The 15,797-nt window shown below is 48.6% G+C and overlaps 2 protein-coding genes across 2 annotated transcripts in view; both read right to left on the reverse strand.

Moving 5' to 3' along the window:
* The window catches only part of MYO7A (myosin VIIA), a 98,595-nt gene extending 90,139 nt beyond the window's left edge, over positions 1–8,456 (reverse strand). Inside the window, exon 1 of the mRNA XM_040704677.2 lies at positions 8,327–8,456. The gene's annotated coding sequence lies outside the window, so the exon portion shown is untranslated. The remainder of the gene's footprint in view (positions 1–8,326) is intronic.
* Positions 8,457–11,335: 2,879 nt separating this feature from the next.
* Positions 11,336–15,797, reverse strand: part of CAPN5 (calpain 5) — a 50,164-nt gene continuing 45,702 nt past the window's right edge. The window contains exons 12-13 of the mRNA XM_417278.7: positions 15,076–15,212; positions 11,336–14,972 (exon numbers count right to left, since the gene is read on the reverse strand). Of these exons, the coding sequence (XP_417278.2) occupies positions 14,790–14,972; positions 15,076–15,212 (320 nt within the window). The 3' untranslated portion in view covers positions 11,336–14,789. The remainder of the gene's footprint in view (positions 14,973–15,075; positions 15,213–15,797) is intronic.

A 15,797-nucleotide genomic window follows, 5' to 3' on the forward strand; every position in this document is an offset into this window, starting at 1 on the left:
ACATGGATTTGGGAGGAGATTCATGTGTAGCATGTCATGGTTTGCACCAACTCAGGAGGCAGCAATGTTCTGATCCATCTGGGCTCTGCCAGCCCTGCAGCTGAACCACAGCCATTAGCTCTTAGCTCACAGGAGAGTTTGATCTCCTGGTTATATTGCTCAAGCAGTTACAAAGTCTGTGTCTATAATCTGAGAGCAATACCAGGTCGATCCAAGGAAAGCTTTAGAATGAGAGTTATTAAGTTGCGCCAGGGGAGGATATCAGGTTGAATATTCAGAAAAACTTTTTCTCTGAAATAGTGGTCAAGCATTGGCACAGGCTGCCCAGGGAGGTGGTGGAGTCACTGTCCCTGAAGGGGTTCAAGAACCATGGAGATGTGACACTGAGGGACGTGGTTGGTGAGCATGGTGGGGATGGGTTGGTGTTGAACAAGATGGTCTTAGTGGTCTTTTCCAACTTTAATGATTCTGTGATTCTATTACATATATCCCCCATATAGAACGATACACCCTTTATATATACACCTCAAAAAATTATACATATATCCCAGCCTTATATTATTAACTCTAGCTAGGAATAATTGGGCCATGTCATTATGAAGGAGGTTGGTCTGGGTGATGTCAGTGATGTCCTTTCCCCACTCAGCTTCCTATCTCAAGAATCTACTATGCCCAAGTCAGAGGGCAGTGTAAAGGCCAGTGCATCTATAGCAGATTGAAACCAGGGCCCCAGAATAAAAAGGGAGTGTTGGGTGACTTGTCCTGTGGCACAGTGGAAATTTGTTCCTGAGGTGGTTTCAGGTAGATTTAGGCACTTGGGGTCCTTCTAAGACCAATGAAGTTCTCCCTTTCAAACCAGACTGCATATAGAATCATAGAATCATTACGGTCGGAAAAGAGCTTGAAGATCATCTAGTCCAACCATCCTCACCATGCCCAGCGTCATCCTCACCATGCCCAATAATCATGTCCCTCTGGGCCACATCAACCCTTTTCTTGAACACCTCCAGGGATGGTGACATCCACCTGGGCTGCCTGCTCCTGTACGGCAGAGTCAGGAGTTTGTCAGACTAATTGCAGCTCAGTACCTTTATTACTGACCTTCTGCTGTTAATTTTCTTGCTATAGAAAAGTTCATTAAAGAGAGTCCTTACCGCATCCACTAGTTCAGTAATCACTTTGGTGAGCTGTGTTATTCACTCATGAATGTCAGACAATTTACAGAGGAGGGGATGATGCTATCCTCGTATCACACAGAGGGAGACTGAGGCACAAAGGGAGGATGTGACTGTCCCTGGGGTCATGTGGGAGGCCATGGGCAGAACCAGGGCTATGCTTCTTGTAGACACCAAGTCTCTGCCTGACTCCAGATCAAAACGTCTTTAATAAAGGCAGCTTCCCTTCTTTTCTCTGTCCTTAAATTGTCCTAATAAGCAGCCTCTATGCTTGCTGTTCCCTAATGGTCTGACCTCGACTGTGTGACCTCCTTCACTCCAGTTCTATTAGTACAGGCTGGAGCAAGATCTTACAGTCCTTCACAGTTTTCTCTCAGCAGGAGCCCCTTATTGGGCTTTTCAGTGATATTCTCCCTCTGCCCACCCTCTTGTCTCTTGTGGGGATGGAGAAACTCAGAGTGAGCCTTCAGAGGGGCTGGGGCCGCTCTCCAAGTGCAGGTATCAGCAGGATTAAGTGAGTTCAAATGAGAAGGTACCAGCCCTGCATTATGCTGCTGAGACTCCTGATGACTTCAGAGGGCATTTTCATAGAATAGTAGAATCATCTGGGTTGGAAAAGACCTTTAAGGTCACCAAGTCTGACCTATCGAGTTTTGCTTGAAAAGAAACTTGATACAAACCCAGTAGAAACTCCGCTCTGCTTTTTCCGGGTGCCTTCGATGCAAGCTATTTGACTAACAGCAATTGCCACTGCATCCCTCGGGGCACCTTGAGGCAAAGCTGGAGACATCAGCCTTGTAATAGCCCTGCTGAGAGGGGACAGACGCTCCCTGACTCATCGGCTGAAGATGCAAAACGCTGTGTTAATTTTGCAGCTGGGGAACTTGAGTCAAAGGGACTGTTCATTGCTCTGTCTTCTGCTCTTCGTGTTTTGGTGGGACGTGGCATTGCTGGGTGAGCTTTGGCACGTGGGATGCTCTGTGCTCTCCAGGGCATCACCTGGATGAGGTGAAGCTGTGCTTGGAGGTCTTTGTCAAAGCACAGGTTAGATTAAAGGGCAGAAGTGCCAAGTGTTGCAAAAGGCTGAAAACAGAAAGGCAGTGCGTGCCCAAGCAGCCTGGATGAGCCAAAGAACTGGAGGCTCCTAGAGGTCAACTGACTTTGTTCTATGCAAAGTCCCCACCGGATGAAGAACAGAGTCAGAAATAACACTAGAACTCCCTCCATCAGCAGCACAGCTAACAAAGCCTCATTTGCATCCAACAAACTCCAATCCATATGATATCTTGATGGCCAACAGGGCACAGTGCCCCCAGGCAGCCTTTCCTGCAGATGAGATACACAGAACAACTTTCTCACTCCACCTGGTCTCTCTGGTGTCCAATGAGAGCTGACACCACACTGCAGGGCACAAGTTTTCACCCACGCCTGCATGCAGATTGTCATGCAGTGCCTAGGAACTCAATCTCTTTGCAACAGCTCTGTCAAATTTGGAGTGAAGTTGGCCAACAAATCCTATCATGATTACGTGACACATCTGAAGAGACAGGCAGTGTGGCCATACAAGCCTTGCTTCCTATGGAAATTGGACTAGATGAACCAGTCAGCTCTAATCAGAGACTTAATTTATTCCAGTTTTAACAAGCTGCTCCACTCACACCCTTGTTTGCAGCACTTTGAGATATCCCACCAAGAAAAGCGATAGCTTTTACTGTTTGTGATTTGCTCCCATCTTCATGTAAGCAATGGGTGTTGCTGGAGACATGCCAAAGCATTTTCTTGGTCTTAGTCCAACATTTTTCTTAATATCCTCCCCAACTGCTGAGCTGGTGGGAAGACAGGGTCTGGTTTGCAACTCCAAAGAGTGGTCTGCTACAAAACAGCTGTAGAATCATAGAATGGCTTGGATTAAAGATCATAGAATCATGGAGTGGCTTGGGGTGGAAGATTCCTTGAAGATCATCTAGTTCCAATCCCCAAACAAGGCACTGAGGGTTACTTCTGAAAACAATAAGGTTGCTCAACCAGCTTTCTCTCTCTGCTACCCACCACCCCGTTCCATACCGGACAACAAACCTGAATGAATAGCAGTCATGATATGCCCTGTTGGGGCATCCCAAGCTCATGTGGCTCTCACATAGATTTCGCCAAGATCACTGGGTGCTTGCTTATCTCTCATTTGGGTACAGATGTGACATTGAGCAGTGGGGACAGCAGCATCTCAGTGCCTTTCTGGAGAAACACCCTTAGAAACTCTCTTCCCTCTGGGAAAAGGACCTGCTCTGGCATCCACAAGCACTGTGGCATCATAGGCAGAGCTTCCTCCTGCACCTCACTGTGCTGGTGAGGAACAATTTCTTCCATGGGAAGAGCAGTGTTCTCAGGGTATACCGGAGTACACAGCAGATTGGGCTGATCTGCTCATTAATTGTTTATAGACTGCCGTGTGCTGCTTTACCGAATTACATAAATGGTCTAATAGCTCCTGCCATGGATCCTGACCCCTGGGCAGGCTGTGCCAAGGCACCCCAAGTGCTCAGGGATGATCAGCAGCCCGGAAAGCCTGCATAAACCACAGGAATTTTGCCCATCCTTTTCCAGCTCAAGGATGCAGTAGCACTACCAGCCCAGTAATTCTAGCAATATGATGTTTGCATACAAAAAAAACCCCAAACAAACAAACCAACAAAAACAGCAACAAACCACCAACAGAGTAACAGAAATCCAGCTTTGCCTCTTTTCCTGTGCTCTGTTTCCCAAGCTGCAGCACAGAGGCAGACCACAAAAGTCTGGGTTATCCTGGCTCTGTTATTCCGCTGGGATGAATGGCAGCCAAGACCAAATGGGGATGGGTCTTACTCACTCCAACAGCACTTTGTGTGCAGCTTTTCAGTGGGCTTGAGAAAGGCTCTTGGATGGGGATTATAGATAAAATAGCCACCCCATTTATTTCTCTAGATTGAAACCTTCTGTGGGCTGTAGGAGAGAGAAACCCAATGCATGTGAGTTCTGGAGTTTGCTTCAACAAAGGGTAAATCTGCTGGCCTTGATGGCACTGATCCAACCAAGCTGAGGGATGAGAGGAAGCAGGACAGAAATAGTAGGGACAGCACAAAGGGCAGGCACCACTGATGCTGGAAAACACCCTAAGACACAAATGAGGAGGCAGAGGTTTGAAGCACTATATCTGGGCTTGCAGCCCAGCCAACTACAGGATGCACGTTCTGTATGCCTCTGTCCTGATGCATGAAGTGGTCTCTTTCCAGCAGCCTCAGCCAGATGGGGGAGCCTGGATCTCATCACAGGAAGAAGGGAGAAGAAGGGAAGGGAAGGGAAGGGAAGGGAAGGGAAGGGAAGGGAAGGGAAGGGAAGGGAAGGGAAGGGAAGGGAAGGGAAGGGAAGGGAAGGGAAGGGAAGGGAAGGGAAGGGAAGGGAAGGGAAGGGAAGGGAAGGAGAAGGGAAGGGAAGGGAAGGGAAGGGAAGGGAAGGGAAGGAGAAGGGACAGGAGGGGAGGGGAGGGAAGGGGAGGGGAGGGGTGGGAGGGGAGAGAGACTTTCTCTAAACAACCCTTCCTCATGTGAAAGTTATTCCAGACCTCTGACTACCCTTCATTCTCAGAGTTCTCCCTAATAGATCTACATTATATTTGGAATGGAAGGATGAAAACAGTTCCAATTGCAGGAACACCATTGATTGGTAGCTGTGAAATGCAATGCTCTTTCACTCTCCATTTGCCCTTTATTATTATTATTATTTTTTGGCTGCTAGAAGTGAGGTAATTCGAGGAGAAGCAAAGCGTTCTGTCTGGACAATGACAGTTACACTGGGCAACATGTAACAGCCTGATCCCAAAAAGTGGATTTTGTTCCCAAGTCTAGCCCAGCCCAAGGGCTTCTCAGAGCAGCTTTCACAGAATCATTAAGGTTGGAAAAGACCTCTAAGACCACCAAGTCCAACCCCAACCCATCCCCCCATGTCCAGTGACCACATCCCTCAGTGCCACATCTGCACAGCTTTTGAACACCCCCAGGTATGGTGACTCCACCACCTCCCTTGGGCAGCCTGTGCCAATGCTTGACCACTCTTTATGAGAAGCAATTTTTCCTAATTTCCAACATTTTCCCCGTACTTCAGCATTTGCAATGCCCTCTGAAATGATAATTGTTTCATAGCCATAACCTGCAAACTCCACGAGATTAAACCATAATATTTCTAAAAGTCTTTTACAGCATGTCATTGACAGCTCCCTTCATCCAGGCACTGTAGATACCTTCTCTTTCTGATAATTACCCTCTGCCAATCTTCACCTTGTGCCCATCCTCTTTCCAGTACTGTGAGGATTCCTTCTCTATCTTGCCATAAAGTCTATATTCAACCTAAAGCATAAGTTTTAACTCCCTTCAAGTATCTGGGCTTGTTCAGCATGGAGATGAGAAAGCTCCAGGGAAACCTCACTGTGATCTTCCAGTACTTGAAGGGAGCTTATAAACAGAAGGGGACCAACTTTTTACACAGTCTGATAGTGATAGGACAAGGGGGAATGGTTTAAACTAAAAGAGGGGAAATTTAGGTTGGATGTTAGGAAGAAATTCTTTACTCAGAGGGCAGTGAGGCCCTGGCACTGCTGCCCAGAGAGCTGTGGGTACCCCATCCCTGGAGGTGCCCAAGGCCAGGATGGATGGAGCCCTTGACAGCCTGAGCTGGTGGGGGGCAACCAGCCCTTGGAAGGGGCAGAACTGGGTGGGCTTTAAGGTCCCTTCAAACCTATCTCTTCAGGACGAACACAACTCAGCCAGCAGCGCTGAGAAACGGGGATGTCCCCACAGACTTTTGGACTGTGATTTTTGCCTGTATATTTGGCACTCCGTCTATTCAAATGCCCGTTTTTTTTCATTGGATTTCTGCACATTGCTCATTGCTGCTCTGCAAAAGAGGAACAAGTGCACTCTGTTCTCTTCTGGCACCTCAGCACTTTGCAGAGCAGAGGCTCACATGTGTTTGGTGCAGTAGATTTTGGAGTGCTCATGGGGGATGGCTGGTACACCAAGCATGGGCTCCATTGGGAAGGAGAAGGTTTCTGCCTTGGGAACCCAACAGCCCCAAAGCACAGCTCATCCCACGCCAGATTCTCCCCACACACTGCTAACAGAGAAGAGCGTTTCCCAGCAGAAAGCTGCACATCCTGCCAGCCCCTTGGTACAGTGACACTCATCCCATTGCTCTCTGGGAGCAAGAAACACCTGGCTCTCCTCCAGGCAAACTATGAAAGCCTACGTTTCTCCTTTCACCCTCAAAAGGAACCTACAGAAGTGACCTGGAAAGGAGAAGAGGCAGCAGCTGCTACCTGACAGCAAGATTTTGGTGGAAAAAGTACAAAATCCTGCCTGGGACTGACAGCGCCTGCAGCCACCTCTCCTCTCTGCCCCTTTCTGCCATTCTGCTGTTCCAGGAAAGGCTTTGAAGAAAAAAACCCACAACCCTATGGGCTGACAATACCTTCATTAATCACAGCATAATCCTTTCCATGGCAACCCAAAGGATTGCGAAGTCACAAGTTAGCAAGCGTAAGAGGGAAACACTGTACAGCAGCCCCTGGTCCATGGAAACTTAATAGAGGGCAAGACGGATCGGCCGCTTGGAGGGGGTAAAATGAGCTAGAAATAATGTTGCCATAGAGAGGGGCTCATCCCTTGGCCTGATTCAGATCTCATTAATGTTGGGTCAGTGAGGGGATGATGGAACTCCGTGCAATTACTCCGGTTGTGCCCCCAAGAGCTCAAGAACAGACTCTGGCTCTACACGTTGGCTTTACAGAAGCACAAAGCTTTCAACAACAACAACAACAACAAAGTCAAGTAGGAAGGAAGGAGCACAGCACGCTACGGCCATAGCTTCAATGTTAAGCATTATTTAGGCAGCTGTGTTTTGAAATCTGCAAGCTCAAGGATTGCAGTGCGACAGGTGACAACAAGTTGAGCATCAGTCCATGGGAGGAAAGGGCTGTACTGTTTTTGCTCTCTTTGTCCCTGTTCTGCTGTCTTCTGGAGATGCAGGACAGTGGGGATCTTGCACAAGGTCTCACACAAAGGCAGATTTTGGCTGAAGCTTCAGCAAAAGCTTCTTCCCATACATTCACATCACCACAACTGGTATGCTGGGATCCCTCCATTCATGGGGACGGAGATAAGAGCCCAAGTACTCCACAGAGGAGAAGGAGGGGAGAGCTACATCCTCAGTATCTCAAAGCAAGGCACAGATTAACCCCATGGGGTTGGTCTTTGGACCAACTATGGAGAGACAATGGAGAGAAGCACACTCCCAGTAGTGCAATGACCTGGGGCTGTGAGACCACCTCCGGGCCCTATGCAGCCATAAATGAGCCACGGACAACCAAGAAATCTTAGATCCACAGGTCTGCTGCCTTTCAAACTCTCCCTCCATGTTGCCTGCAGGATTCACCCCTCATGCACCCCATTTTTCCTAGAGATGCCAAGAGATGCTGGCTGCACCTTTTTAGGATAGTGTGGTTGCACCAAGGAAAGCTCAGGGATCTTACTTTGTTACCAAACCCAGTTGGTGCAGCACAGCCCCTGCGTGTGACATCCCATTCCCAAACCGGGCAGCGAAATACAAAGCTTTGGAGCTGGAGCAGAGCAAAGAGGGGGTGAGGTGTCCCCAGGACCGGTGTGGTTGGGGGACACCTGAGATCATTGTGCCACCGATAGCACAGCAGCACCACACCCCCCAACGACCCCTCCCCATCTCTAAGCACACCCAAATGTATCCCAGAATATGAAGGGGACGTGGAAGGAAGGAGGGGGATCCTTCAGACCCCAGCACAGGAGGGGAACAGCCCCCACCTCACCCAGCTCAGCGCTGGGTGACCCGAGCTAAATTAATCAGCGCCAAGAAATGAGCGAGGCACTAATCCGTGCTGCAGGAGCCGAGCTGCCGGCCATTCCTGGCAGGTGGGGAAACCCCACGCCCACCCCTCTCACCCCTTTTCCAGGTTCGATCCGGGCTTTGGGGCGGGGTCGCTGGAAGCGGACCCCTCTCCATCCCCACCCCACTGCAACCCCCCCGCCCCGAGCATCCCCAGCCTCCAGCCGGCTTTTTCCCGGCTGCAAACCTGTCGCTCCCCTTCTCCTTACCTTAACGGGGCATGGCCGGGATGGGGGGGTCGGGTCGGGGCAGGGGAAGGGGCTCTGTGCCCAGAGCGGATCCGCGCTGCCTCCTTTACGGAGAGAGGGCAGCGGCTGCCCTGCCCGCTGCTGAGCCTCTTAGCGGGGGAGGAGCCGGGTTACAGCCAGCCCCTGGTGTGTGTGTACGTGGGTGTGTGTGTCTGTACGTGTACAAGATACCTCCAACCCGGGGACACGGCGAGGACTGCACTCCCGTGCATCCCCGCGCCCCAATAGCGCACCTCCTGCATCCCTGGGGCTGCCCCGAATGGTGGAACCCATGGTGCTACAAGCTCTGCAATAGCAAAGTCCTCGTTGTTCAGAGTTCTGATGGCTTCTAGGGCAAAGGGGTGCCCCGGTGCACCTCTCAGAACCATGCTGAGAGCATGTGGATGTGCAAAACGAGGGGACCTCATCCCAGAGGTCACCTGGGATGCCGATGGAATCATAGAATCATAGTACCACAGATTCATTTGAGTTGGAAGGGACCTTTAAAGGCCATCAGATCCAACTCCCCTGCAGTGAAACAGGGAAACCCACAGCTCCATCGGTGCTCAGAGCCCCGTCCAGCCTGACCTTGGGTGCCTCCAGGGATGGGACATCCACCACCTCTCTGGGCAAAAGCCAGTGTGCCAGTGCCTCACCACCTTGATCATAGAAAAAATCCTTCCTTATATCCAGTCTTAATCTCCCCTCTTTGAGTTTGAAACCATTTCCCTTTGTCTTATCCCAGCAGACCCTGTTGAAGATTCTGTCCCCTTCTTTCTTACAGCCCCCTTTTAGATATTGAAAGTTGTATTTGAATGCACAAACCGGAGCTTGTAAATGTGGAAAATGGGCAAGTCAGCAGAGAGAAATGCTTGAAGACCAGGAAACTCAGAGCTGAGATTGTGCCTATGAGCTTAACTCTGACCTGCTGACTCCCTGCCCAAATCACGGCTGATGGCTTTTCTCCTTCCTGCTTTTAATTGTTCTGTGAAACATCCCCAGAGCTTCTTACTGAGTACGAAGCCTGGCATTTCATCTCATAATAGTTGCAAACTACACCTTGGTTTTGCAGTGCTAGCACACAAAGTGTTTCTAAGCTTCTCTTTGTAGAGAAGCTGAGCAGACTTGGAGCGTGTTTTTGGTTTGTGTGGGCTTTAGCAAAGGTAGGGCTCTACAAGCTTGGAAATTAATTGCAAATGGTAGCAGTGCCCTTTGAGGTCCTTGTTCCTTCCATAGAGATATGCCCAAAGATATGTGAGATGGTGTCTGAAACAGTGTTCTCCTGGGGATGGCTGAATTTTTGGTGATGACATGGAAATAGAGCACTATGAGAGAGCCTTGTCCTCCAAAGGAATTCTGCTCAAAACATAGGAGAAGTCATGTTGTGGCCACCACATCCCCTTCTAAGCCCATAGAAACTCTTCTTCAACAGTGTCACTGTTACGGGTCACCAGCATATCCCTGTGTATTTAACACTGAGCACATTGGCCAAGGACATGGCACCAGCTCAGCAGCTCTGAGGGACAGCCACTGAACCCTTTGCTGAGAGCCCTGTTACCTCTGCGGCCATTCTCACTGTTAATCCTTGGCCTGCTCAAGCGGCAGGAGGCTCAGATCCATGCTGGGGGCACTCTGCGTGAGTGCTGAAATGGGAAGCTGGAGGCTATAGGAGACCCAACTCCACGGAGAATTAGCATTCCAGCCCCATCTTGTGGCTATGGTGGTTCATTTCATCTCAAAGGTGCTCCTGCAGGTCAAAAGGAGGCCCCAAAGTGCCCTTTTTATGAATTTAACATTAGGGGGCAGAACTCCCCAGGAGATGACAGAGCTGGAGGGACGAGGAGATGCTGAAGGACCCCTGAGGAACCTGGGTCCACTCTACTCCTTATTGCTGCTCTCAAGCCATATACACTGTCCCAGTGTTGCCGTACTGATTTGCTCTTGGCCTCACACCAATTCCAACATCTCTACCCATGTTGCCAACACATGTTGATGTACACCACTTGAGTGCCATCAGCACAGTTGCAAAGCAGCCTTGGCTCTCAAGTCTTACTGTGCCAGCAAAACCTCAATACCAGTGTTGGTGGGGAAGCATGCAGGATGATTTTTGGCTCATCCAACCTTGCATGGGCTTTTTGTTTTTTGTTTGTTTTTAGCTATGCACCAAACAAGTCTCAGGGAGAGCAGAGAATTTCTTCAAAGATTATCCAAAGAAGCTGTAAGAAACATTCCCCACCCTTGGAGACACTCAAGGTCAGGTTGAATGGGACTCTGAGCACCTGATGCAGCTGTAGGTGTCCCTGTTTCACTGCACGGGGAGTTGCACTGGATGGCCTTTAAAGGTCCCTTCCAACTCAAATAGTTCTATGATTCGATAATGTGTAATCTGCAAGGCTCTTCGTTGAGGGAAAGCCACCCAAAATCATATCCTCCTGCTGCTTTGCCCATAATCTTACAATTTTAATTATTTTTATTTTTCCCAGACTGCAGAGATTTTTTTAAGTCTAGGGAGACTCAAAAAGAAATAAGAAACCAACCCCAAGATCCCTGCCATGTGATGACTTTGAGATAAAGGAAGTAAAGGGCTTGCAGTTGGAGGTGGTTACTCTCCTCCATGGCTTTGCCCAGTGAACACGATTGTAACCTTGCACAAAATCTTCACACATTTGCCCAGGGAGATTGTGGATGCCCCATCCCTGGAGGCATTCAAGGGCCAGGCTGGATGTGGCTCTGGGCAGCCTGGTTTGGTGGTTGGTGACCCTGCACATAGCAGGGGGTTGAAACTGGATGATCATTGTGGTCCTTTTCAACCCAGGCCATTCTATGATTCCATGATTCCATGAACATTTTGCTTTGCCTCTGTCTCAAACTTCACAGAGTACATAATTTGAGTGCAGTTCAGTGAACCAAGCCAATGAATAAGGTACTGCAGAGCCACCTGGTATCCACCAGAAGCCTTCTGGAAGAACACAGCAGTTCGGAGGCAGGGAGTCTGAATAAAATATACACTATTTATTTATAGGGGGTTTACAGCTGTACAGCGTTGGCCTTCAGTTCGGACCGCTCGCCGACCTTGTGCAGCGTGACACATCGGTGCCTTCGGAGACGAAGACAACTCATAGCCTGGTTTAACACCATCACATTAAAAAAAGGGGATTTCATGGAGTGTAGTGACAGGCTACTTGCAACCGATGCAATGATTAATAAAAGAAACGGAGAATAAATCTGAGGCATCCCACACCATTTAGTTTAGTGGGCACGGTGGGGATGGGTTGATGGTTGGACCCGATGACCTTAAAGGTCTTTTCCAACCTTCATGATTCCATGATTCTATGATCTACAGGGGGGGCTGGAAAGTGCTCATCAGGTTTGCCCTCCCCTCAGATAAACAAACTGGAATACACCCATATACTCCATTCAAAGAGAAAAGGCATTGACACAAACAGCGGCATTTCAATAACTACCCTCCTCAACCCACTCTACAAACAAGACCAAAAAGAAAGGTTAAAAAAAGGACATTTGTCTTCATCCCTTGGAAACGAAGGGGGAAAGAATGCTTCTGCTCTACGTTTTCAACAAGAAAAAGAAATAAAAAGAACAGAATTATTATCAATATTAAGACATTTTGGTCCTGATATGGTATGGCGATTGTTATTTTAAAGGTGTTTGAAAGCTGCCTTTCATTATGGCTTGATTCTTCGTAGGAAGGAAGGAGGCTGGCCATGGGTATTGGGGCATTGCTGCTCCCCAGCAAGCTTCAGTGCCGCTCCTTGGGGATCACGGTGTGGTTTGGCACAGGTCAGGGCACCCGGGCCAAATGGCTGTGGTCTGTTGAAGCTATGGGCAGCCTGATTTCCTGAGAAAACACAGCTCATGCAAGCACACCAGCTACCTCCATCTGCTGCTGATGGTGCAAAATGCCTGTGGTGCTCCTGTGGTGTTCTCCTTCAGCTGAATGGCTCTTCTCCCTCCAAAGCATTTCTAAGCGTCCCTTTCACTTATCACTCCTAAGACCTAAATCACAACTTCTGGCCCCACAGTCCTTCTCCCACTTGACGAGACCTATGCCCAAAACCAGGATCTAATCAAATATGAATCGTGCTGAGTAAAATCAAGAGTTTGCTTCAAGTTTGGGCTCAAAACATCCCTTTATCAAAGCAGGAGCATCTGAGCAAAGTGCCACTCTCATTTGGGTCCCAGTGATGGCAACAGGATTTGGAAGGTGTTCTGCAAAACAGGAATAAGTGGGACCCAGAAAGAACATCTTGTGGGCCACTGCCTGCTGCTAAGCCCTGGAAAACTAGAAAGAACTAAGAAAACGGGCAATTTGGTCAAAAGTCCAATGCTGACCCACAACGGCTTCAGAACTGAAGGTGAGGAAGGAAGGACAGCCTGCAGAAGTGGGCAAAGTTGTCCTTAGGGACATGGTTTAGTGGGGAAGTATTGGTGGTAGGTGGACAGCTCGACTGGGTGATGCTGGAAGTCTTTTCCAACCTTGGTGTTTCTATGGTTCTGTGATTCATATGCTTCTGGACGCACCAGGATTTGAGCTAGCAGCTGACTTGACACTGAGAAGCAAAAATACCACGTTACAGACTTGGCAAATATTTAGGGACTTTAAAAACAAAACAAAACAAAACAACCCGCAGCTTTACAACACAAACATGGCCAGTTAGCAGGACAGACCAAAATTCTACTTTCTATAGCAAACCTGCTCACTTCTCCTTGAAGAAAGGACTCTGCTCAGGTCTGAATTTATCACGGTTGCCTCGTTTGAATTAAAAAACAAAGTTCTTTACAGGAAGCATTGCATCATCTGTGCTCCATTCCCCTAGCAAGGAGGTGACTGAAAAGGATCTGCTGGTATGGTTTATATGAAGCCACATTCTGCCACCCAGTGGAATAAGGAGGAGAAACTCAGGATTGCAGCAAACAGGAGTATGGTTTTAACACACTGCAGGACTGTGCTTTGTACCTTTGTACCAAGACGTGTTTGGGCTGTGCTTGTGGGACTGGCTTTAACGCCGTGCAACTCATCAATAAACTGGAAATTGAGGGTGGCAGATGAATGTTAGAATGGATTGAGTGTTTCCAGCATTTCCAAGCTGCACTAGGAGCAGTGCTCCCCTCCTTTAACATGAGCTAAAAGCCCACAGGTTTTAAAAGGAATTTGGGAAAGTGAGGCACTGAAAATGATGCATTAGAAATCTGTATGCAGCAGTGAAGGTGATGTCCTTTAAGCAAAGCTCCTCATCTATGGGAACTGATGCTCCTCACGCATGAGATCTGATGCTCTGGCCTTCAGAGGAACTGTTATTCTCTTACCCCAACATTGAATATACTCAGCAAATACACCCAGCAGATAACCCAGGTGTGGGGTTACAACTCAGCAAAATGTGAAATTCAGGCTCTAAGGACAGGGACTGCAAAAAAGCAATGGAGACAGCAGGCACGATGGCAGTTTGAGAGGCACAGGCAGGAATCGAGACCAGACCAACTCAAAACATGGCCCTGCAGAACAATTGTCCAACCACAGCTGCTGGCATCTTTGCATCCTTCAGAATATGCAGCTGAACACCGGGAAGCACTTCTGTGCCACGTGGGTGATGGAGCCCTCACACAAGTTGCTCAAAGAGGTTGTTAGATCTCCTCCTTGGAGACCTCCAAAAGCCACCTGGATGTAGTTGGTTGGCACCCTGCTCTGGGTGTCTCTGTTGGGACAGGGTTGGAATAGATTGACCCCCTTCCAACCTCAGCCATTCTGTGATTCTGTGATTCAGGACAGTGTGGGGCTGAACAGGACTTGGAATGAGACAGCAGGTCCCTACAGTGGTGGAGCCACTAGTCTTTCTGACCCTGTGGATTTGGGATTGTGTGACTGCCCTAGTGCGTTTCCCATCCATTCGCTGTGTGCCTATCAGTAAAACACCCCAAGAGCCCCAATTTCTTTTTCTGCTTCTGCTTTGCTGAAGTGCCTCCTTGGATAAGCAATTAAATGGCAGTTCATGGGCAGAAGACTCCTCGCGCACTACTCTAAAACCAAGCAGACACATTGAAGATGCATCGAAGCAGCTGGTGGGACTGTGGTGGCCACACGTGTGCGTGGTGACACGTGTGTGCCAGCCCCATGTAAACAAATAGCACCTGGGCATCGTGCTTTGGCTGTCAGGACACACAGCGTGCCAGCAGCGATCCCACGGGGTGCACAGCGGTGATGGGGCTGCAGAGGATGCCAGCAGAAGGATCGTTGCGGTTCCCCAACAAGGCACCATTTTTTAACATGGAAAACACAAGATTGGCTCCTTTTGAGTGGAATGCATGCATAGTTCTCCTACACTTGCAGGTGGTAGATAGGCTGTGTGTATATATATATATATATAAGTGTGTGTGTATGTATATATGCATATATATACATATGTGGCACTAGAGGAGAGTCCTTGAGTACTCAGACATTGGTGAGGATGTTACTGCTGAGCATCCTCACAGCAATGGTTCCAGGCAGATCATTTGATCTTCTGTTCCCTCTGTCCTGGAGGTGCAGCGTGCGCACAGACTGCTGTTCGCCGGGATCTCCCTTGAGTGCCACTTGACCCAAGAACTCGTCGCTTATCAAGTTGTGGTTCCAGATCTGAAGAAACAAAACAAGGGTAGATCCTAAAGGGATCCAACCGATCCCTCCCACTCTATCCTGCCCGGTGCAGCCTCACCTCGAGCCCCCAGACCACTGATACCTGAACAATGATGGGTTTTCCTGGCTTCTTGCGGTAGAAGAGGCCCTTCACATCAAACTCTGGTGACACCGTGTCTTTCTTCACTGCAGAACGAACCTTTTGCCCTTCACACTTTATTATCACATATGGGTCAGCTCCTGGGGAGATAAAGAAGTATACGATCCTTATTTTCCATCTCCTGTAATTTCTCAGAGCCCTTTCCCAGAGGCTGCATGCAGCAGTTTTCCTCCAAATCCCAATAGAAGAGATGGATATCTGCCAAGGAGTGCATCACATCCATGAAGCTCTGCTGATGGGCTGGGGCTTACCCTGTTAGGTGACATGGTATCCAGAAAGGAGCTGGTGATGGACTGCTATGAAACGGCCATCTTCCTTGACCTCATATTCTATTTAAGTCCTCCTTCATCACTCTAAATTCTCCTTCCCTTTGGGCATGGAAGGCAGTGATGAGCTCACTTCTCCCTTACAAGATATACTGAAAGTAAGTGAAAATAAAGCCATAGAGAAGAGAGCTGAGCTCACAGAGGTTGTTTCATGGAAGGAAACACTAAGAAGAACAGAAAGAGCCTGCAAAAACAAACTTGCTCCCACTGTACTCATACTCCAGAACTAGGCTTGGTTTTACTTTCAGGTCAGAACCAACTAGGTCAACATGAGAATATGCTTTTCACCTCTATTCATAAATCTTTGGCACAACTTGTGTTTCTCCTATACTGAATGAG

Source organism: Gallus gallus, chromosome 1 (genome assembly GCF_016699485.2).
Source record: "Gallus gallus isolate bGalGal1 chromosome 1, bGalGal1.mat.broiler.GRCg7b, whole genome shotgun sequence".
NCBI classification, from domain to species: domain Eukaryota; kingdom Metazoa; phylum Chordata; class Aves; order Galliformes; family Phasianidae; genus Gallus; species Gallus gallus.